The 25,072-nt window shown below is 37.1% G+C and overlaps 1 protein-coding gene across 4 annotated transcripts in view; it reads right to left on the bottom strand.

Moving 5' to 3' along the window:
- Positions 1 to 1,934: 1,934 nt before the first annotated feature.
- PACS2 (phosphofurin acidic cluster sorting protein 2) overlaps positions 1,935 to 25,072 on the bottom strand; it is a 325,422-nt gene continuing 302,284 nt past the window's right edge. For all 4 annotated transcript variants that reach the window (XM_069103870.1, XM_069103871.1, XM_069103872.1 and 1 more), the window contains 3 exons: positions 15,804 to 16,030; positions 8,187 to 8,300; positions 1,935 to 7,165 (listed from right to left, as the gene is read on the bottom strand). In XM_069103870.1, the coding sequence (XP_068959971.1) occupies positions 7,047 to 7,165; positions 8,187 to 8,300; positions 15,804 to 16,030 (460 nt within the window). In that variant the 3' untranslated portion in view covers positions 1,935 to 7,046. The remainder of the gene's footprint in view (positions 7,166 to 8,186; positions 8,301 to 15,803; positions 16,031 to 25,072) is intronic.

Below are 25,072 nucleotides of genomic sequence, written 5' to 3'. Positions count from 1 at the left end.
ACCACATTAAAGTAGAAGAAAGGAACTAATAAATGAAACCCTAAAGGGTTTAGAGAATGAGAAGAGAGGATCAGGGTGAAGGGCCAGTGGGAATAGGGTTCAAAAAAGATTTAATTAAATGAACATTATATTGTTATTCCTTCCATGCTGCAACTTTCCCCATTGTGGTTTCAATAAATCACAGGATGGTATAAGAAATTAAGTTGAAAATTTTTAGGGAATTTTGCCAAAGTTGCAGACGAGATGTGAAGGCCAGCAGATGACACAGAGCCTATGACCAAGTACTTAATTCAAATTTTACAATAAGGTATTGTAAACACCCCATAAAATAAAAAGAAAAAAAATTCAGATTTCTCTGGTACAAAGAGAGGGCCAAAAAATTTTATGTGGATTTTCCAGATCACCAGGATGTCACACCCCTAACCCTTGTGATGTAGAAGGTATAACTATACTGTTTATAACAGAAGAGAGGGAAAATCATAATTTGAAAAAAGTCCAATTTTTGAGATGGAGGGAAACATAAATTCTTATAACTTAAATGTGAATGGATTATATAGATTGGATAAGAAAATAAAATGCTACATTCTATTGTTTATAAAAAAAACACATTTAGGAGGTGGCTAGGTGGCTAGGTGGTGCAGTGAATATAGCACAGGCCCTGGAGTCAGGAGGACCTGAGTTCAAATCCAGCCTCAGACACTTGCTAGCTGCGTGACCTTGGGTAAGTCACTTAACCCCAACTGCCCAGCTTTCCCCCCTCCAAAAAAAAAAAAGCAAAAAAATCCCATAATTTAAAAAACAAAGGCATACACAAAATAAAACTAGGGGGAGATGGAAAAAAATTTGCCATGATTCAAGTGAATCCAAAAAAGTAGCTGTTGCCATCATACTATCAGACAAAACAAAAACAAATATTAAAAAAAATTAAAAAGGAGAAACAAAGAAATTATCATGCTGAAAGAAACCACAGATAACAAACCAATATTAGTAATGAACTTAGAAGCTCCAAATGCCTTCACCAAAGAAACGTTATTTGAGCTTCAAGAAGACATAGACAGTAATACAACAGTGACATAAGACTTCAGTATTCTGTCAGTTTGGGATAAATCAGATATAAGGGAAAACATGAAACAACAAGTTTCTGGAGAAACTAGAGCTAAAAGATTTATGTTGTTTTTCAAATGGGAGAGTAAAAGAATAAACAATTCTCTGTACTACACTGAACTTTTAAAAAAATAACCATGTACTAGAGCACAGAGATACTGCAAACAAAAGTAAAAGGGTAGAAATAATTAATATATTCTTTACAGATCATAATGTAATAAGAATAGAAACTCATTAGAGGACCATAAACAAAACATACTTTAATGTCTCCCAATGGTGACTAAACAGTGAAATCTTTTTATTTTATTTTACTTTTTTGCCCTTTGGAGGGCAATTGGGGTTAAGTAACTTGCCCAAGGTTACACGGCTGGTTTTTTGTGTGGTTGTTAAGTGTCTGAGGCCAGAACCAAACTCAGGTCCTCCTGACTCCAGGGCCGGCACTTTACTCACTGCGCAACCTAGCCGCCCCTAAACAGTGAGTGGGCTGGAGAGCATTTCAGGTAGTAAAATGCATTTCCCTCAATCATAGTTGCCAAGTATAGATGCTCCCTCAGAAGCCTTGAATTTGACTCATATTGCTCTGGCAGTAAGTTTTGGGAACACACAAGTTTGGACAGAATTTTTTCCCAAGGATAATTTAATGGTTTTCCCTATTTGCGTTACCCAGTCAACCCCTGACCTTGCATATACATCTTGCTTTCTAATGCTAGGCATGATTTTTATAGGTCTGGTTTTTAAGGCTGCTAGGTATGTGTAAATGTATGTATGTGTAAAAGAAGAAAGCTTGCATGTCAAGGGGATAGCCTTGAAAATATAGCACCAAGAACAAATTTCTCTTGTTTGCTGAAAAAGTTTCTCTTTTTTCTCAATTAGCCAAAGACACTAATTCTACGAAGAAACAAAACAGAATTAGTAAAATGACATTTTTAAAAAACCACATAATAAAATCAAACTCAGACAGCAAAACAGAATGTTCCTGTGATCCAGGACAGGAAATGAAACATTCTGCATTTACCTTCTCAAGGTTCTTGTTCATCCTGGTACAAAGATCATAAATGTGGCTCCCAAATGCCAACTTTAGAGGAGTCAAATACCATTGGTCTACTGTTGGGGCCCAAATTTTTTTTAATAGGTTTCTATAAAAAGATTTGAGACAAAGGTCCCAAAATGCTAGGAATCATTTATAAATAGCTTAAAATCAAAATTTTATTTCAGAACACTATCTCAGTTAGACTCTTCTCAAGAAATTCTAGCAATTCTTTTGGGGGATTCTTTCCATTTGAATGACATACAATCCAATTAATGCTCAACTGAAATAATCAGCATTGAGGATGGGCTAAACACAGCAGTTTCACAGAAAGAAAATTCATACACAGGACACAAGAATCACATCAAGTCCTCAAAGAACTTAACAGGAGGGAGTGCCATCAGAAAACAACAGAAAACAGAGACAGAGGAATTTGAGAACCTCTCATCTTCTTAGTTCTTCTTTCCCAAGTGCAAAAATGGCTCTTAATTCTTCTTTCAGGAAATACATAATCCCAGCTTCCCTTCTAGTTCTGAAGATCTCTTTTTGTGAAGAAACATTTCAGAGTAGTAATAACCATTGCATTGTATCACAGACAATATCGCTCTTCTGTTATTACTCTTGCTGGATTAACAAGAAATGAAACCCTTTTGAGACATACCAATAAGATTCAGTACATTTGCTGATATGCTGAAGAAGGAAGAGAGAAAGAACTGAGCTTTTCAGTAAACAAGTATTGTTAATACACACTGCCTCACTAGAAATGTTTTTCAGGTTCTTTCCAAACCTGTTACCTTCAGGAAATTCTGGCGTCCCACAGTAGTATGCAAAACTCTTTGGTAAACAGAAAATTTTTGTATCCTAAAAGTGAAGTTTCTATTTCTTACCATGGAAATACTTAACTGAAAGAGAAGCAAAGGTCTACTTTTGGGTCATTTAAGTAATTATTTTAATAATTATAAAAAACAAATACTATACCAACTCCTATCCTTCTTTATCTGGCCCTCCCCACATCTCCTGTATTCAATATGGAGTGGAGGGGAATAAATATTTAGTAAGCACTTACTATGTTGCAAGCACTTTACAAATATTATCTCATTGCTAAATATTAAAATTTCCAAAGCTTTCACAGATCTCTCTGCTGGCCTGCCCTTAGAATGGCCATTTAATCAAAGAAGGCTGGGGCTAAGACTCATTGAATTATAGACATAGGTTTCTGATCTCCCAAAGACATTTTTAATCACAAAAGATCAATTAAATGTGAAATCAGAGTCACTCACCTAGTCATTGTCCTTGGAACTATACAAAGATGTTTCTTTTGCTAATCAAGTATACATAGTTGGTTTTTAGGCATATTTTAGAGTGTTTGTTGGGGAAGCAGGTGGTGGTAGGAAAAGGAATACTAAAGGAAACACTGCTTTAATGTTGGACTACGACTTCTAAGCTGCCTTCCATACCATCCTGTGATTCTATACCACCCTCCCCTTTCCAGTCCACATATCTTCCAGTTACTGGGTTATGAATTTTCTGGATAAAGCTGGAAGTAATTTCTTTTGGAAGTCTGATAGCCATGATCTATTGGGCATGTTTTTTGAACATTCTGTTTCCTATTTACTTCTTTAAAAAAATGCTACAGCAAAGGCTCTCTTTAGATTCAGTGTATCTTCTGATAATCCTGGAAATGCTGGCTTATAGAACTGCACAGGACTAAGGAGGCTACTATTTATTTCCCTATCAGAACAGAATCTTGTCCCAAGGACTACGGAACAATTTGTTCACTCCCTTCTCTTAACTCATGACAAGATACAAGTCTCATAGTTAGCAAACGCATGCATTGTGAGAACAAGACATAATTTTTACTTAATTCCATCCAGGTAAACAGAATGATTATAGTGGGACAAAGAGGTTGGGGAGTCTTTATTATAAAGGCAGAAGATGAGTGTAGACTGACAAATGAACTGGGTAAATTCTTTTTTTTTTTTATATTTTAAGCAATCAGGGTTAAGTAACTTGCTCAAGGTTATACGGCCAGTTATTTCTGGGTGTGGTGCTAAGTGTCTGTAATGCGAATGTAAATTTTAAAGATCTTCCCTGCCCCTAGGCTGATGTGCACCTGAAGCCTGGGCTGGGGGAGGCTTGTTTTTCAGTAGATACTTTTTGATTGGCCAGTGGGTCCAAGAGGTTGTTACATTCTCTGAGCCAGGAGAAGGCTATATAAGCCCTGATGTGTAGCCTTGTTTTGGGACTCACTTTGAGAAGTGTTCTGTGATTTGATCTGAATTCTGGGAAGCTGTTGTTGAGAGTCCCCCGGCTTTGAAAAACCCAGAATGTGGAAACCCAGATGTTGACTGGGTATGGATGTAATGGTTGGACAGTTTGGAAATCTGTCTACTTGATGTTTCTGTCTTGATAATTATGCCTGTGTACTTTGAGGTTCAGGGTGCTGACCTTTTCTCCTGAACAAGGTAAACGATATATGTCTGACTGATTAAAGTAAGCTTGTTAACCCATTTTGAGTTGCTTTCCTTTAACAAAGCAGATCCAAGAACCTGTGGTAGCAGCAAACCCTGAGGACGCGCTTAGGGTGTTTGCTGCTACAGTGTCTGAGCCTGGGATTCGATCTCCCGGTCATCCTGACACTGGAGCTGGTGCTCTTACTCACTGTGCTACCTGGCCGCCCCTGGGTAAATTCTTAAAGACATATCAGAAATGCTCAGTTCTCGCCTAAAGCTTAAGTGAATAGTAGAACCATCCCTATTCATTCGTTCCAGGCTCAGTGAAAATAGCAATTTTAATACAAGGATCCTCAAGCTACATCCCTACCAGTGATGCTGCTGCATTTTAAGTAGAGAATTGTTCCTTAAGTTGGCCTGTTGTTGATTGTAGGAGTTGGAGGGGACTAGATGTGGAGGGCCAGAGTGCACCTTTTAGAATGTTATATATTTATATTTAAAACTTGAATATGTTGATCCAGAGGAATCTTGACCTATTAACATCTCCACTGTCCAAAGGACTGTGCAGAAGGTTTATACACTGCCATCTAGTAAGATTTTTATTGTAGGCTTTAAAAGTACACAATTCACAACATCAAAGAGACTGTTAAGCTTAGGAAAAATCTGTGTAAGCCTTTTCTTAAACACATTTTTCCTTCAGGTGAGAAAGTATGGACAACTCAACAATTTATATCTATGCTGTGGATGTACTAACAGCATAAATAGAAGTTTCAGACACTGATTCTATGACCTTATAAAATAAAATTGACATATACACCATCTGAAGTGTGCTCACCAAGAGAAGACATGGGGTATTTTCTAAAGCACTATAGGTTTTGAGGATGCTGGTATATTTCTTTTGCCCAACACAGATTTTATCTAATCCCATGAGAATCATGGTAAGTGCAGATGTAAAGAGCCACAATCACAGAACATTCTCCTGGAAAAATGACACTAAGTGCTAATAATAGAAAGAAAAAGCTCCCCAAGAGGAGATGAATGCTGTAGATTTCCTACTTTCCTGGGAGAGTCTGGATTCAACACTGACTAAGATAGACTTTGTCCACATCATCCTATATCTAGGCCAGTAGCCTGAGACCAAAGGAATCGGGGTGCTGAGAGTGAGAAAAGGAGAGAAAACAATTTAGCAAAATACTTATCAAGAGGCGAATAGATCCATTTTAGGTTGTTTAACTAACAAAAGCCACAAAGTAATAATAGTGCTTTTCAACCAAACATAGGGAGGTGAGATCTGCAGGAAAAGCTGCGTGACCCATGAGGTGTAAAGAAAGCAGTATTCAAAGCTGCTTGCAGGGTTCAGATGTTAAAGTGACTGGTTGTACTCCAACAATGGGGATGTAGAAATATGACCTAAAGATCACAGTTAGCTCAGTTACTGGTCACCTAAGTAATGCTGGGACTTGAGAACAGAAACATCCCTTTTTTTTGGTAACTAAATCATAATATACATATTTAAAAGCATTTAAAAAAATCTGCTACTAAAATGTGTTTATGAGGCTGGAGATTTTATTGAAAAGAATGAATTGGAGGAAACTCTAAAGGATAGCAGCAAGCCTGTTGACCACTAAGTACTGGCAGCAGCTTCCTGGCAGCAGGAGGAACATGGGTGGTTTCAATTTGGAGTCACATTGTCCTTGAGTCTCTTGCCCTTGGAATTTTCTCTAGGTAGGAGCACTAAGTCAGGTTCCATGTTGACTGTGAGTCACCCTGGGCAATTCTCACTCAACTTCTTATCCAGGAGCCTCCTTTTCTTCTACCTTCTACCCCCTTTGAGATGTAGTGAGCTGAGTGGTCCCCAGTTTGTGCAGGCCAGATGTAATTTACAACTTGATGCAAGTGACTTACCCTTTTATACTATTGCTACTTGAGAAATCTTCAGATTTTGTTTTCCCTATGGAAAGGATGGTGGAGAGCAAGAAATCCTGTTTCTGAAGTTCTGGGTGGAAAGGAACCATTTGGAAACCTCAAGCTGCATATCTTTTTTTTTCTTTTTCAGTGTTTTCCCTTTCCCACCAAACAAAAAAAAATCCTCAATGAGATTCTCAAATCTTAATCTTGCCTTTACTCTCCCCCCCAAAATCTTCCCTCAAACATGTTTAATGTTAATAAGTAGTGCAGTTATTCTGCTCTCCAGCTTAGGAGTTGTTCCAATTAATTTTTCGGTTACAAGTACATTCATACTTAAGACTGTCTCTTTCTTTGTGTTTTTAAGGGTATATCCCTTGTAGTAAACTGAAATATTAATAGAAAAGTAATTCATAAAACATTCCGGCAAAGCAGTCAATCATCTGCAGGTTAGAAAGCAGAGGGATTTTCAGTCAGCAAACAGGCAGCACTCGACAGTTCCAGTGAGAATGATCATCCCTCATTTTTTCCTTGCTTGTTCACCTTCTTTCAGGAATCTAGAAATTGAATTTGGAGTGTCCAAAGATGCAGATAGGGAAATGTTTGACATGGGAAGACCACTGTGCTGCCAACTGAAAGAACTTGACGTCATTCCATTCTACTCCATCAATGAGAACTGGGTAGAGAGGGAAACAAGAGCTCAGGTTTTCAAAAGCATAAGTCAAATCAAATTTCTTGCTCTGGTAAACTTCTGATGTAACTGGCCCATACCATTTTAACTGTAAAATAATTAACTGGTTTTTTTTTTCATAATTTGCTACTCCAGGTTAGACATGAATGAAGAGGGCATAATACAAGATTAAAAAAACAAACAAACATAAGATAAAAAATTAACAGTCTGCTAATTTTCCAGCTCAACTGTCCACCCAGAATTATATCAAGTATTGTTATTAATCTGGGGATCATGTACTTATATAGCATTTAATACAATCCCAAGTTAACTGATTTGCTAGGGATTTTCAGAATGTTCTTCCTTCCATGTCTAACAGTTTTTAAAAAAATTAGCAATACATTTTTTACCCAACAGAATTGGGAATGAAAATGTAATATAATGGTAGGTTTTACTTTTATCTATTATGTGCTATATCAAGAGAACAGGTAGGGAATATACTATGTACAGACTTAAAAGAAGTATTATCACCTGGAATATGATTAAAAGATCACCTTAATCTTAGTCAAATTACTGGCTCCACTGAATTCCTTCAATGCCTTTTTATGGTATGGAGGGCACCCTGTACTCTAAGAGACCATCCCAGAGAAATGTTAAGGATTAGCAGTTCCTAATAAGTTGGAAAGGTTTTCAATTTAGATATAGTGAAGTATTTTTTGTCCGCACAAGGACCAATTCAAATTCAGAGAAGTTCACCATTAGTAGGATGGCCACCAGGTAAGGATTTTTTGATGATTATCATCTATAATAAGTAAGAGGGGAGGACTGTGATCAAAGTTGGAGGAATCTTCAAGTACCAATTCCAAAGAAATCATGGTTTTTTCAAAATACTGAAGTACCGAAGATGATACAGATAGTAGGAATGCTTACAATTACAAAGTGTGTTAGGAACTTAAGACTCTTCTGGAAACACAGATTTCTCTGGAAGTTTGTGCAAGTTTTTATTAGGAAATAATTCAGGACTTACCCCGTAGCATGTTCTGCTGATGCTTTGCAGTGCAAATCAACCTACTAATTCCTTCAATACATTGACTCTTAGACTCAATTTCCTTGTCTTTTGTTTTCTTAGGCAAAAACATCACTAGGAAAAACAAAGCAAATTTTATCTTGTGCATTAATTATTTAAATTCTGATGCTCAAAGCTGTAGATGAGAGACTGTGGGTAGGTATCGAAAAGAGAGAAGGTACATTCCTTTTCATTACCAAAAAGTAAAATCGTAGCAATGGAGGGTGAAGAGTTGGCAGCCTAAAAAATACAAAAAAAGGTGACACCTAATATTCAAAATTATTTAATTTGCAGTGGAAAATGAAATGGCACCAATTTACATTAGGAATTTATATTATATGCTTCATCCTTGTTATGGTCTGGAAAAAAAGCTGTTTTGGATGGCCTAGTCTTTCTGTTTGAACAGTTGTCTATGTTCTAGACATACCTCTTTTTTTGCCCGGTACCTTCTCTTTCCTGCCCTGTGCCTTGTTTGGAACTCTCTGTATTTGGATCTACTATGCCTAGAAGTCTCCAAGCTAGAAGCCTGAGTTTACTAGATGATTTATAGCTCCTTGACTCTGATCTTAACGGTGGGAAGCAAATCAGACTCACCTATAAAACACTTGAACTGGCCTGATGATGTAGCTGTACCCAGAAGTGACAGTGAGCACAGTGAACTGCCTTTTCTTACCACACCCTAAAGTTCACGAAGCCTGAGGCTACCTGGCAATACTACCCTCAGTTGTATTCATTCATGAAAGTCTTGCTTTCAAAGTCCAATTCCCAGTGTTTTGGGTCATTGGGCTGACCTAGTTTTTAAGGTATCAGTTGCTGCCCTAGTTTCTGGGACGGGGAAGGTATGTGGATTCAGTATTAGGACAGCATACCATCCTATACCCTTCTCTTGTTACCCGGTCTAGCCTTCAATTCTCCCTTGTGTATATTCAGTTAAGTCATGTGGCCTCCATTCAAACAAAAAGACCTATTTCATCAATAAATGGCTCATCTAATTCTTTGAAGACCCTCTGGTCTCCAAGAACCTCAAATAGGCCAGTGAGTCTGCACAATCAGTGAGACCACATTCCTAATTTTATACAGCTTATTGCTACTTCAGGGAGATTGGGTGAAAAATAATAGATGATTTAACAGAGCCCATCCCCACTACTAGAATACTACATTAACCATCTTTGTCTTTAAAAGTTCAGCGCATTATAGGGTATAAGCTTCTACAGCATGGGTTCTCAGCCTTTTTTGTGTCATAGACACCTTTGGCAGTCTGGTGAAAAGACCTCATCTCAAATTGTTTCCTTTTCTTTTCTTTTTTAAAAAAGTCAGAGTTAAAGGAAAATACTAAGTTTCCATTAGAGGTTAGTGAAAATAAAGACATAAATTCATATATATACCTTTTGAAATTTATTCATGCAACCCTCAGCGATCCATGGAACTCTGTGCTAGAGAGCTAAAGACAGGATTTATGGACAAAAACATGGCTACTGGACAGTAGATATGGACAATTCAGTTCTATTCACGTAGTTCTTTATAGAGATGAAATGAGTTCTTATTTTTCTACAAACCTGCCATTTCTTTTGTGTTTGGATAAATGGTTGTTTTTGTTTCTTTTAACTTTGTATTTTATTGTACGAAACAGTACAGACAGCAGTATTATTTGAAAAACATTATATTCCAGTAAAAAGATCCTTTAGGGTAGTGCCCAATGTCTAGTGCAGTACTTTGTAGTAGACAATAAATGTCTTTTGAATTGAATTCTTATAACTTCCACTATTTTAAAAAATTATATTTTATTTTTTCATCAATCAAGATCCACCTTCTCTCTCTCCTACCCCAACACCCTCCCAGCCCCAAACTGAGAGCAAAAGAAAAGTAAAGCTAGGGTTACAAACATACATAGTCAAGCAAAACAAATTTCTACATTGGCCATGTCATATATGTATAGAATTATTTATGTATATAACACACATACACATATATGTATATCTAACATATCTCTCAGTACATCATTCTGCACTAATATCTTCACCTCTCTATTAGAAGGGGAATAGCATATTTCATCATCAGTCCTCTGGAAAAGTGGTTAGCTAGTACACTGATCACAGTTCCCAATTCTTTCAAAGTTGCTGGTTTTTACCATATTGTTGTCACTGTATAAATTGTTCTCTTGTTCACTTCCCTCTCCATCAGTTCATATGTCTTCCCAGGTTCCTTTGAAACTATCCCCTTCATCATTTCTTAGAGCAAAATAGTATGCTATTACATTTATATACTATAACTTGCTCAATTTATGGGCACCCCTGGAAATTCCCATTCTTTGTCACTTCAAAAAGAGCTAAAATATATTTTTTAATTTCTATTTTTTTCAAAAAATCAGCAGAAATTTACTCTCATCCCCCCCACTTCACTGACTTGAGAAATAAAGAAAAACCCCCATTACATACATGTAAAATATGTAAAAACAAATTTCCACATTGTTCATGTCAAAAAAAACTATCTCATTTTTTGCATTCAGTCTTTTACCTACAAATATTTCTGTACAGCCTTAATACATCCTTACCCTTTATCTAATTTCCTGTTCTTCCTTCTTCCCCTTTTACCTTATTTCCCTGTTAAGTGATGTGTATTTTTATACACACATGCATGTGTGCTTATTCTTCTCCCCTTTGACCAGCTCATATGAGACTAAGGTTCAAGTGTCAGCTGCTTCTCTTATTCCCTCCTCCTTGTTAGTATACATGTCTACTTGGGCATCCAAATTTTGGGAAATGATTTTTCCCTAATTTTCCTTTCCCTTTCTTCCTCCCCATCACCCACATATAACCTCTGCCTCTCTCTTTCCATTCTTTTCAAGACATAAGGGAGGGGCAGCTAGGTGGCGCAGTGAATAGAGCACTGGCATGCTCTATCAGCAGTATACTTCTGTCTATACTCTGTCTCTATTGTCTGAAGACTTCTCTGTCTCTCTATGCTGATTTGGGCTGAAAAAAATGACTCATGGATTTTCTGATCAAGATTCAGTCTGGTACATTTTCTAGATCTTAACAGAGGAATTTTGGAGGAGAACTTGCTGTACTGCTTTGGGCTATTCTGTCATATTGGATCTATCTTTGTATCTATCTTCCATTATATTTTAAAAGATTATTAACTTAAACATTTCTGGCCATAAAATGACTGCTATGCAAGTCTATCAGAGAGTTACTCACTCAGTAACCCCTACAATGCCTATACCAAAATAACAGAGTCTAAGAATCTCTGAATTGAAAAGGATTTCAGAGAAAACCAAAGAATATATATTCATAAAAAAAGTCCTTCTATAAATAGTCTTAACAAACTGTCATATAGGCTTTGCTAGAAGAACTAGAAAGTGAACCTACTATCTCCTGAGGTAGACTGCTCTATTTTTAGATAACCCTAGATGTTGGGATATTTTTCTTTATATCAAACTTAAATTTACTTCTCTATAACTCTGATTCATTTCTGCTCCTTGATTCATCATGCACCTTGGGACTAAGAACAAGTCAAATCCTTTTTCAGTAAGACAGTACTTCAAATACTTGAAGACTGCTCTCATGTTCTAAGACTCTTCTTTTCTAGGCTAAACAGCTAATTCCTGGAATCCATTCTTGTATGGTATCAATTCAAGGAATTTCATCATTCTTGTTGTCCTCCTTACAGGTGTTCTCAAGCTTTTCAATGTCCTTCCTAAAAACGTGTCACCCATATTTGAACATGATACATTTGTTACAATTAAATTTCATTTTATTGGATATAACACTAAGATCTAGCCTTTTTAAAAATGCTTTCATCTAAGTCACTGGTAAACATCTAAATCACAAAATCTAAAGCACAAATTCCTTTGATAGGTCCACTAGGGATCTCTAATATTCTTTGAGGCTAGCTATTCAATCAGTTCCAAACACCCCTAAACTGTTCTATAACCCACAAAGCTCCAATTTTCCCACAAATATAGCAGGATGGACTGTTAAACCTAATTAAAACATCCTCTTGATTTTCAGGCTAGTATCTTTGAGAAAGGAAAAGAGTTATTCTGACATAATTTGTTTTTGATATTGCCAGCTATCCACTATTCATTTCTTTCCAGTACAAAAATAATTTTGGGTGGTCAAACTACCCCCTACCCAAAAAAATACCACAAGCATATGATGTGTGACAGCTCTGCCTTTTCTTTGTCATTTGTTATTATTGTTCCATCTACTCTGTGCAACAACAGCTTTTTTCCTTCTTTGACATCTCTCTCTCTTCTCTATCTCTCTCTTGATACAGCTCAAAAGTCCCCTCTCTCCTTTTTGTTGTCTTTACTCTTTTTCAACAGTCTCAGTGCATCCTGAGTTTTAGCTTTCCTTAACCACTATTTTTACAAAACACTGACATATTTTGGTATTCATACTTTGTACTTGCCTTTGTTTCCATCTTATCTATTTTTAAAAATCCAAGTTAATTCCTTACACACCTACACTGGTCTATTTAGAAAACTCCCTCTTTTCTTTTTTGCTGAATTGTTTCTTTGTGTCTTTACAACCCCTTTCTTAAGTGCTCTTCATCAATACTCTTAAACTGACATTCTTGTTAAACTTTAGTTCATAGGATCCTACCTAGCCTCCTTTTGAACTTTTTGACATTTGCTTTCTCAAAAATTGGAAATTATGGATTACTCTGATTTTGGTGAAGGAAGAAATTCAGAAATTCAGTAAGTATAATTGAAGTTTCCCATTATTTGCATATTAGATGCAAATCTATGGCACCAAACTATAAGCTCTGAGTTTGCAAAGAATGGATTCAATCTTGGGGGCTTTTAATAAATTATTCTTTTTGACTTGTATTGCTCTTATCAAGGGTTTCCCCTGGGAGTCTCAAAACATAGCACAGATCTCATTGTCCATTCTGATGGAAACACTGAATTCATGATACTGGAAAAAAGGTAGTCTTTATTTCACTTCATTGATAATACAAAAAACAAAACTGGCACAAAAATTAATAAAGTTTTGATTCAAATTCCATTTAAATTCAACCTTCTATTTAGATCCACCTGATGAACTATCACTGATATTGGAGTGCTGAAAGGTCTAGTGAGTAATTCCTCAATTCAATATTTACTATTTAAGGGATGACTTTGTTCAAAGTAAGATGTCAAATCTCATGAAGATGCTAGTTACTTTTGTTTAACTATTTTTCCAGGAAAACTTTCTAAGAGAACTCTATGGGGTACTGTTAACTGGGAAATGACTATTAAAAAATTTAAAAAAGGATCAATGAAACATTTAAAAATAAAATAAAAAGAATGACTTCTTGATTTTATTTTTTAAAAATCTGAAATGCTACATCATTCAGAATAATGTACTAAGTGCAAGCTCAGATACAAAAATCAGAAAAAGATGGTCCTTAAACTTGACTTGTGGGAAAATCATACAATTAACTGCAATACAAAGCAATACCTAGTACAGAGTATGATTTGAAGGAAGAAAGGTGATTACCAATTGTGGTAAATTAGGGAAGGCTTTCTAGAAGAGGAGTATGAGATGTGAAGAATAGCAAGAGATTCAATTCAATACAGTGAGGGGAGATTACATTCAAAACTTAGGGAAGAGTATAAGCTAAGTCTTAAGAGCAGGAAAGAACAGGGTAAACTTAGGCAATGTAAAGAAGTCCAATTTGGCTAAAGTGGAAAATATGTGGAAGGAAGAAGTATGAGAAAGACCTACATTAAACTGTATTCTCAATAAGGCTTGAATCCTAGACAAAGAACTCTGGACTGTCAAAAACAGGAAGTCAACGAAGATTTCTGAGCAACAACTAGGTCTGGGGCAGCTAGGGGGTGCAGTGAATAGAGCACCGGCCCTGGAGTCAGGAGGACCTGAGTTCAAATCTGGCCTCAGACACCTAACACTTACTAGCCATGTGATCTTGGGCAAGTCATTAACCCCAACTGCCCTGCCCTCCCCGCTCCAAAAAGCAAAGAAAAAAATTTACAAAGGATCAAGATATTTTAGGCCAAGGATCAACAGGACTTAGCAAATAATACAGATAGCTTGCAAGGTTTGTGAAAAGCTTCCCTCATAACAAAGCTGTGAGGTAGGTAGGGCATGAGAGGTGAAGGAAAGAGAAAAGTCAAAGAGAGCACTGGTTTTTAACATGAGAGACAAATAAAGTCAAGAGCCAAAAGATTAGGGAAAAAAGATAATAAGCTCAGTCTGGTCCGTTCATTCGTTCAACTAGCATTTATTTAGCACCTACTATGTGTCAGCAGTGTGCTAGTGCTGAGGATACAAAGATAAAACCAGAACAAATCCCAATTTAATAATAACAACGTTATATATGCCCACAATGTGCTAAGCACTTTACAAATATTATTCATTTGATCCTCATAATAACTGTGAGGCAGGTGCTATTATTCCTGTTTTACAAATGAGGAAACTGAGAATGGGAGCCATTACATTACTTGCCAGCGTCACACAACTAGTAAGTGTCTGAGGTGGAATCTGGACTAAAGTCTTCCTGATTCCAGACCCAGTGCTCCATCTAATGTGCCAGTAGTATGATTTCAAGGAAATTATGGTAGAGTGGTCATATTGATTTTGAAGTAGTTAAAGAAAGACTTGGTAGAAATGTGGGTCTGGAGCTTAGAATAGAAGTTGGGACTGGGGATATGGACTGAGAAGTCATTTTAGAGAGATGGTTGTTGGAAAAATGAGACTAAGTTGAGAGCAGGGACTTTTTTGCCATTTTTTTTGGGGGGGGTATCACCAGTACTTACCACAGTGCCTGGCACAGAAGAGGCACTTATGTGCTTATTGACTTTAAGGGAAGAGAAGAGAAGAGAGGAGAGTAAGAGAGAAATAAGGGGGCCAAGAGATCTCTTCTGGGGAATCAATTCTGTTAACATATCATGAAGAGGACAAGAAACCAGAGGACAAGAAAAAGACAGAGGAGTTGACAGAGAAAAAGGCAAGACAGAATATCCAGAAGGAGGTGTGGCAAATAGTATTAAATGCTGTAAAGGATGAGGATGAAGATTAAGAAAGGATTAAGCAATTAGTAGGAGTGATACATCAGTGGAAGCAGAAGTCAGATTATAAGGAAGGAGAGACAAAGAGATGAAAACACAGAGGAACTGGATTTAGACACCTTTTATAAGAAGATCTGTAACAGAGAGGAGAAGACACATTAGTTAGGGTGGAAGGGTCAAAGGAAGACAGTTTTAGTATTGTGACCTTAGAAAATCTAAGATAGTAGGGACAGAGATAATGTGTGACAATGCTGAGAATTTCTGAGAAGGGAATTCAGAGATATTCCCTTGGATAGTCTAATGATTTCAGCAAAGTATGTGGTTGTCATCTGCTATAAGTATGATCAGTAGGGAGTATGGTTGGGTATGTAAGATATCACAGTATAATGGAAAGACGAAATGGTTTGGGAATGTCTCTATGGAGGAGGAGGAATAGAGTAAATTAGAATAGAATGGAATGGGTATTTAAAGGGACATCCCCAATAATGTCCCATATCTGAAGGTGGACCCAGGTCCTGAAATGGTGTATAGGTGCACCCAGTTTATATTTCCCTTCTTACCTTTTTTGTTTTTCTCCTTTGTTACAACAGTCATTGACATTGTTGGAGTGGCTATTGTCTCACCACTGCTAGGAAGCCTACTAACTTGGAGAGATCGGAAAGTGCATTTCAGTGTGTTTTTGGCAGTGGAAGGATCTTTCTTTTCTGCATCTTTCTTTTTTTCCATGGGCTGAGCAGCAATCCAGTAATCTACTTGTAGCCCCATTAATTCAACACCAGCACTCTGACTAGAAAAGAGACAGAAAAAAGTTAGTTACTTTACCATGCTTTGTGTTCTCTTCCAACTTCTAAATAGCTGCCTAAATATAACTTAAAATAATTTCAATAATTTTGAGCTTTATAAACTAATCAACATAGTATATTCTAGCAATATTTTGAGATGTTTTAATCCTTGAAAATGTGTAAACTGTAATTTAAAAATTCATTACACAATGCTTTGTAAGAAGAATAATGTATAAATGCAAACCATAGCTCTTTTCTCTCATTTTATTTTTCTGGACACATATTCTTTAATTCCTTAGCATGAAGTAATACTTTTATGATATTGAATAAGAAGCATACTTTTGATAAATAGTCCATTTTTCCAAGCCAGGCCTTGGTAAGAGTTTGTAGGTTTTCTTTTTTATCAATCTATCCCTCCCCCAATCCATATCTCCCCCACCAATGAGCAAACTAAACACAAAAAATCAAACCCCTGAAAAATAAAGCCCTCAATACACTGCTGAATAAACTGGCAAAACAAATTTCCACACTGGTTATGTCCAAAAATGTATGTCTCTTCCAAGATTTTAAGTTCAGTTAAGCTCTTTAGTTAAATTCTTAAGTTCTTTGTCAGAAGAAAGTGGTATGTCTTTTGTATTTGTTTATGTCATTGCAATGATCAAAATTCTAAAGTTATTCAAAGTGTCTTTTATAATGTAATTTTTGGATATTCTCTTAGTTCTTCTCACTTTGCATCAACTGAAGTCTTCCCAATTTCCTCTAAAATTTTTTGATATTTCTCATGACACAACATTCCCCAATAGGGAACCCCCTTAATCTTCAATTTTAGGCTACCACAAAAAATCCACTGAAAATATATTTGTACATATGAACCCTTTTTTTATTTCCTTGGGATTTTGGTCTAGTGGTAGCAGCATAGCTGGCATAGCTACAAACTGCTCTCCAGAATTGCTGGACCAATTAATAAAAATACCATCAATGTACCTGTTTTTCCATAGTCCCTCCATCATTTGTCATTTTCTTTTTCCTTTTTGCTAATCTGATGGGCATGAGACTACAGCCTCTGAGATGCTTTAATTTGCATTTCACTAATTATTGGTGGTATCAAGAATTCATAAGGAGCGGTTAGGTGGCAAAGTGAATAGAGTACCAGCCCTGGAGTCAGAAGGACCTGAGTTCAAATCCAGACTCAGACACTTAACACTTACTAATCATGTGATCTTGGGCAAGTCACTTAATCCCAATTGCCCTGCCTTTCCCCCCTCCAAAAAAAGGAAAAAAAATTCTTTCATATGGTTGTTTTTTTGGGGGGGAGAGGGCAATTGGGGTTAAGTGACTTGACCAAGGTAACACAGCTAGCTTTTTGTGTTAAGCGTCAGAGGCCGGGTTTGAACTCAGGTCCTTCTGACTCCAGGGCAGGTGCTCTATTCACTGCACCACCTAGCCACCCCTTTCATATGGTTGTTGATTGCTTGGGGTTTCTTGCTAAGAAAATTGCCTATTTATTTTCAGATGCTGAAATCAAAGCTATCTATAATCACATGAAAAAAATGCTCTAAATCATTATTGATGAAAGAAATGGAAATTAAAACAACTCTGACATACCACCTCATATCTACTGGATTAGCTAATATGACAGAAAAGGAAAATGACAAATGTTGGGGGGGATATGGGAAAACTAGGACACTAATGCATGTTGGTGGAGGTGTTAAATGATCTAACTACTCTAGAGAGCAATTTGCAACTATACGCAAAGCATTATAAAACCATTTGACCCAGCAATTACTAGGTCTGAAATCCAAAGAAATTTTTTTTAAAAAATGAAAAGGACTTTTATGTAGAAAAAATATTTATAACAGCTTTTTGTGGTGGCAAAAAGTTGGAAATTGAGGGTATGTGCATCAACTGGGGAGTGACTGAACAAGTTGTGGTACATGATTGTGATGGAATGCTACTGTGCTACAAGAAATAACAAGCAGGTTGATTTTACAAAAACCTGTAAAGACTTACATGAACTGATGCAAAATGAAGTATGCAGAACCAGGATAACATTGTACATAGTAATACCAATATTATACAATGATCAACTGTGAATACCTCATCTATTTCCAGCAATACAGTGATCCAAGATAGTTCCAAAGAACTTTTGATGAAAAATATAATCCACCTCCAGAAATAGAACCAATGGAGTCTGAAAATTGAAACATACTATTTTTTCCTTTTTCTTGTTTTTACTGAGAATACTTTCTTTGATATGATTAATATGGAAATGTTTTGTAAGACAGTGCATGTAGAACCTGTATCAAATTACTTGCCTTCTCAATGAGGCAGGAAAAAAGATTTTGGAATTAAAATTATTTTATTTTGAATTTTAATATTTTATTTTTCCCAATTACGTGTAAAAATAATTTTTAATATTTGTTTAAAATTTTTTTGAGCTCCAAATTCTTTCCTTCCTCCCTTCCCTTACACCATCATTGAGAAGATAAGCGAAGGTTATACATGTGAAATCATGTAAAACATTTTGTTATTAATCATGTTATGAAAAAAAATACAGAAAAAACCCCCAAGAAGAAGAAAGTTAAAAAAAAATCCAGCATGCTTCAATTTGCATTCAGATACCATCAGTTTTTCCTCTGGAAGTGGATAACATTTTTCATCACAAGTCTTTCAGAATTGTCTTGTATCTTTGTATTGATGGGAATAGCTAAGTCATTCACAGCAGATCATAGTACAACACTGATGTTACTGTGTACAATGGTTCTGCTCACCTCATTTTGCATCACTTCATGTCAGTCTTTCCAGGCTTTTCTGAAAGTATCCTGCTCATTATTTCTTTTCTTTTTTAAAAAATTTATTTTAAAAATTTATTTACTTTTAGTTTATAACATTCAGTTCCATAATCTCTTAAGTTTCAAATTTTTCTTCCCCTCCCCTCCATAGTGACATGTAATCAAATATAGGTTCTACAAATACCTTCATGCTGAATGTTAGTCATGTTGTAAAGGAATATAACCTATGGGCTGAACAATGAGAAAGAAGGGACAAAACAAAACACAAATGAGAGAGAGAGCAAATAGTTTGCTTCAGTCTTGTAGATTAGGTAGTTTTTTCTCTGGATGTGGATATCCCTTTTCATCATGCGTCTTTTAGTTGTCTTCTAACCTTGTATTGCTGAGAGGAGTCCAGTCTATCAAAGTTAGTCATCACACATATGATGTGTCTGTAATTGTGTACAAAGTTCTGGTTCTGCTGTCCTCACTCAGCATCAGTTTATACACATCTCTCCAAGTTATTATGAAGTCAGTCTGCTCCTCATTTCTTATAGCACAGTAGTATTCCATTACATTCATATACCACAACTTGTTTAGTCATTCCCCAATTGATAGGCATCCCCTTGATTTCCAGTTCTTTGTCACCACAAATAGAGCTTCTATAAATATTTTTGTACATCATAGGTCTTTTCCCCACTTCTGTGATTTCTTTGGGATACAGACCCACAAGTGGTATTGCTGAGTCAAAGGGTACGCACTTTTTTATAGCCTTTGGGCATAGTTCCAGATTGCTCTCCAGAATGGCTGAATCAGTTGACAACTCCACCAACAATGCAATAGTGTTCCAATTTTTCCACATCCTCTCCAGCATTTATCATTTTCCTGTTTTGTCCTCTTAGCCAATGTGACCAGTGACATCATTGCTTATAGCATAACAGTATTCCATCACAATCTTATACCACAACTTGTTAAGCCATTGATAGATATCTCCTCAATTTCCAATTCTTTACCACCACAAAAAGGGCAGATATATATTTTACGTGTATGGTCCTTTTCATTTTTTTTACATGTAACTGGGGAAAAAAACCTGCCTGTTCATATCTGTTGATCATCTTACCTACCAGGGAATGGCTCTCAATTTTATAAATTTAATTCAGTTCCTTTTATATTTTGATTTAAATACCTTTATTAGAAATTTCCTGAGATCTTTCCCTGAGTTACTATATGCCTTATAATTTTAAATATACTAGATTTGCTTTTGCCACTACTTTTAAATTTTATGTAATCAAAATTGTTCATTTTATCTTGCATGATATTCTCTATCAGTCATGAACTCTTCTGCTATCCATATTTTATTGCTTCTCTAAATTGTTTATGATCTGACCATTTACATCTAGGCCAAATGTACATTTGGAGTTTATTTTGCCTTTAAAGTAGTCTATACCTCATTTCTGATAGACTGCTGTCCAGTTTTCCCAGTAGTTTATTTTTAAAAAAATTGTTAATTTTTTACTTTTTCGAGGGTGGAAGGCAGGGCAATTGGGGTTCAGTGACTTGCCCAAGGTCACATGGCTAGTAAGTGTTAATGTCTTGAGGCTGGGTTTGAACTCAGATCCTCCTGCCTCCAGGGCTGGTGGTCTATTCACTGCACCACCTAGCCGCCCCCTTCCCAGTTGTTTTTGCTAAATTATGAGTCCTTCCCCAAGTAATTGGGGTGTTGGCATTTATGAAACACCACAATAGTTTGCTTGCTTGTTTTTTGTGTATTCAAGCTGTTCTGCTCACTGATTACTATTTTATGTTTTTTAAAAAATTTATTTCTTTTTTAGTTTTCAACATCCATTTCCACAAGATTTTGAGTTACAATTTTTCTCCCTGTCTTTCCCCTACCCCCACCCCAAAATAGCATATCCTCCCCCATCACCTCCCTAACTTCCCAGTAGGGCAAATGGGTTTTTATACCCAAGTGCTTGTATATCTTATTTCCCAGTTGCATGTAAAAAAAATTTTTTTAAGCTTTTGTTTTTAAAACTTTGAGATCCAGGGGTGGCCAAGTGGCACAGTAAGTAAGAACACTGGCCCTGGAGTCGGGAGACCCAGGATCAGTTCCAGCCTCAGATACTTAGCACCCACACAAAATAACTGGCCGTGTAACCTTGAGCAAGTTACTTAACCCCAATTGCTTTAAAAAAAACAACAACTTTTAGATCCAGATTTTTTCCCTACTTTCCTCCTCACCTGCCCTCATTGGGAAGATAAGCACTTCAATATAGATTTTACATGTGTAGTTACCCAAATCATTTCCATAGTAGTTCTATTGTGAAAGACTAACTATATTTCCCTCCATCCTATCCTGACCTCCCATTTACTCTATTTTCTCCTTTGATGCAATCCCTTTTCAAACATGTTTGCTTCTCACTACCCTCTCCCCCAGTCTGCCCTCCCTTCTATCATCCTCCCTCTTATCCCTTACCCCCTTATTTTCCTGTAGGGCAAGATACACAATTGAGTGTGTACGTCATTCTCATTCCCTCTTTAAGCCAAATTCAATGAGAATAAGGTTGTCCCATTCCTTTTCACCTTTCTGCTCTTCCCCTCCATTATAACAGTTTTCTCTTGTTTCTTTTATATGAGATAATTTACTCTAATCTATCTTGCCCTTTCTCCTTCTCCCAATAAATTCCTCTCACCTTTTAATTTTATTTTTTAGATATCATCCCTTCATATTCAACTCATCCTGTGCCCTCTATGTATACATGAACATACATATGCCCACACTCACATATATATTTATATACACATACACCCTCGTACACATGCATTTTTATGTCTGTACACACATATATATTTCCTTCAACTATCCTCATACTGAGAAAAGTCTTATGAGCTATAATGACCATTTTTCCATGTAGGAATATAAATAGTCAAACTTTAATAAGTTCCTTATGATTTTTTTTTCCTGTTTTCCTTCTCATGCTTCTCTTGCTTCTTGTATTTGAAAGTGAAATTTTCTGTTCAGCTCTGGTTTTTTCATCAAGAATGTTTGAAAATCCTCTATTTCATTGAATGACCATATTTTCCCCTGTAGCATTATACTTAGTTTTGCTGGGTAGGTGATTCTTGGTTTTAGTGCTAGCTCCTTTGACCTCCAGAATATCATATTCCAAGCCCTTTGATCCAAAAACTAGCAGTAGAAGCTGCTAGGTCTTGGGTTATCCTGATTGTGTTTCCACAATACTCAAATTGTTTCTTTCTGACTTCTTGTAGTATTTTCTCCTTGACCTGGGAACTCTGGAATTTGGCTACAATATTCCTAGGAGTTTTCTTTTTGGGATCTTTTTCAAGAGGTGATTGGTAAATTCTTTCAATTTCTATTTTGCCCTCTGGTTCTGGAATATCAGAGCAATTTTTCTTGATAATGTTTTCTTGCTTTTTTTTTTTGGAGGGGAAAGGCAGGCAATTGGGGTTAGGTGACTTGCCCAAGGTCACATGGCTAGTAAGTATTAAGTATCTGAGGCCGGATTTGAAGTCAGGTCCTCCTGACTCCCGGGCTGGTGCTCTATTCACTGCACCACCTAGCTGCCCCTGATAATTTCTTGAAAGATGTTGTCTAGCCTTCTTTTTTGATCATGGCTTTCGGGTAGTCCAATAATTTTCAAATGGTCTCTCCTGGATCTATTTTCCAGGTCAGTGGTTTTTCCAATGAGATATTTCACAGTCTTCTATTTTTTAATTTGTTTGGATCTGTTTTATAGTATCTTGATTGCTCATAAAGTCATTAGCTTCCATTTGCTCCAATCTAATTTTGAAGGAGTTATTCTCTTCAGTGAGTTTTTGAAATTCCTTTTCCATCTGGCAAATTTGACTTTTTAAGGTATTCTTCTCCTCACTGGCTTTTTGGGCCTCTTTTGCCATTTGAGTTAGTCTATATTTTAAGGTATTATTTTCTTCAGTGTATATTTGGGTCTCCTTTAGCAGGCTGTTGATTCACTTTTCATGATTTTCTCGCATCATTCTCATTTTTCTTCCCAATTTTTTCTCCACTTCTACTACCTGATTTTCAAAATCCTTCTTGAGCTCCTCAATGGCCTGTAACCAAGTCATATATATATATATATAATTTTTTTTTTTGGTTAAGAAACCAATGTTTATTTTCAATCAACATTTTTCCAACACTATTAGAACATCTGGGTTTAAGACCACTCTGTGGTAGTTCCTACCCACTCAGTGGCCTGAGCAGTAGGAGCCACAGATCAGTCCTCAGTAGCCAGCTGAGCACTCCAATCTTCATTGGGGAACTGATGAATCCTGAAACTCCTCCTTTGTCACTGCCTTCTCAGCTGCAGCCTGCTCCTCTTTTTCAATCTCCTCTGGATCCCTGTAGAAGTAAAAATCAGGCATAACCTCCCATGGGTGTTCCTGGGAGATGGCACCATGCATCCGCAGGACTTCATGGGCCAGCATCCACCACATCAGATCCACAGAGTGAGCTCCCTTGTTATTACATGGAATGGCAATGTCCACATAGTGAAGTGGGGAGTCCGTATTGCACAGGGAAATGGTTGGGAAGTTAACATATGATGCTTCAGTCAGAGGCTGGTGATCTGCCTGAGGATCAGTGACCACCAAAAGGCGAGGCTCCCTGAAAGCTGCCTAGATCTGATTAGTGAAGGTGCCTGGTGTGAAATGTCTAGCAATAGGTGTGGTGCCAGTGGCAGCAGCAAATTTCAGAACGGATCGCTGGCTAGTGTTCCTGGATGAGATGACACTAACATATGCTGGGTTTTCAAAAGCAACAATGGCACGAGCTGCCAGCAGAAGTTTTTCCCAAGTTCTCTTCAAATTAATGATGTAGATGCTGTCACTCTTTCTTTTGTAGATATACTGTTCCATCTGGAAGTCCAGATTGGTGCCGCACAAATGGGTTCCTGCAGCAAGGAACTTGAGGACATCCTCCTCCTTCATCTACAGGACATCTAGGGCTCTGGACATCGTTTAAGTTTCCTTTTAGAGTTACAATGGAAACTGAGAAGAATGCTGTATGGAACCCTCTTTGGGGCAGCGCAGAAAGGGGGGGGCATATTTTTCTTGGAGGCTTTTGATGCAGGAGTTCTCATTTCACTGTCTTCCTCCCACTCTATGCCTTGATCATTTTTGTCCCCCAAAAATGATTCTATGGTCTGTCTGTGCTTCCTCTCCTTGCTCATATTGCCAACCAATTACTTCACTTTTGAGCTGTTTGCCATGGTAGAACTCTGCTTCCAGAATGGAGAGAGTTTTGTACCAAATTTCTGGTGTTATCACAGCTGCTGGAGCTATTAGGAGGGTGCTCTCTCTATAGCCCCCACAAGCTCTGGCTCATTGGTCACACACCCAGGACCACCAACCAAGACTGCAATCCAGATCCAGGCAGGTTAAAGCAAGAGTGATTACCCTCTGAATGGTTGCTTGGTCCCTCTACAATCTGCAGGCCAGGAGCTCTTGAGGCATCCATGTGGCACAGTGGCCATGTCGCTGCTGCTTCTTGCCTTGGGTGCAGGGGCCAAACCATGCTCTTTCATCCCCCCATCTTCCAACAGAGTTCCACATTGACCTTTTACTTTGTTTTTGGTGTTTATGGGTTGAGAAGTCTGGAAACCACCACACCTGCTGGTGATTCACTCTCCTGAAGTCTGCTTTGCCTGCTGCTGGTTGGGGCTACCCTGGAACTGGAACCCTGTGGCTCATGGGAGACTGCACTCAGCTCCATGCTCAGTGCAATACACCCTTTTTATTGGCCTGCCTTCAGGGGGAGATTTGTTTCTCTCTGTCACTTTGTGGGTTCTGTAGCTCTAAACTTTGTTTAGAGTCATTTTTAAAAAATATCTATTGGAAGTGATGGGAGCAGGAGCTCATGCCAATTTTGTGCTTCTACTCTGCCACCTTGCCTCTGCCTCTCCTTACTGATTTCTTTAAATCAGTACCAAATTGCTTTGTAGGTCAAGAAGAGGTACTGATAGATTCCTCCCTCCCCTTCCTATCCACTTTTTTCATTATTATCCTTGATATTTTTAATCTTTTCTTTCTTTATATGAACTTCATTTTAATTTTTTTTTCTAGCTTTATAAAATTTTCTTTGGGGACTTTGACACAACATTAAATAAGTACATAAATTGAGATAATGCTGTGACTTATATTGACTAAACCTACCTGTGAGCAATGAATACTTTCCTGATTGGGTCAGTATATATTTCTTCAAAGAACCTTTTATAGTCCCTGGGTGAATGTTGGTAT

This window comes from Petaurus breviceps, unplaced genomic scaffold, assembly GCF_028583685.1.
Source record: "Petaurus breviceps papuanus isolate PSGF00001 unplaced genomic scaffold, PetGlider_PUasm1.0 64, whole genome shotgun sequence".
In the NCBI taxonomy this organism is placed as follows: domain Eukaryota; kingdom Metazoa; phylum Chordata; class Mammalia; order Diprotodontia; family Petauridae; genus Petaurus; species Petaurus breviceps.
The sequence above is the reverse complement of the archived record's forward strand: the minus strand, read 5'-3'. Positions and strand labels throughout refer to the sequence as shown.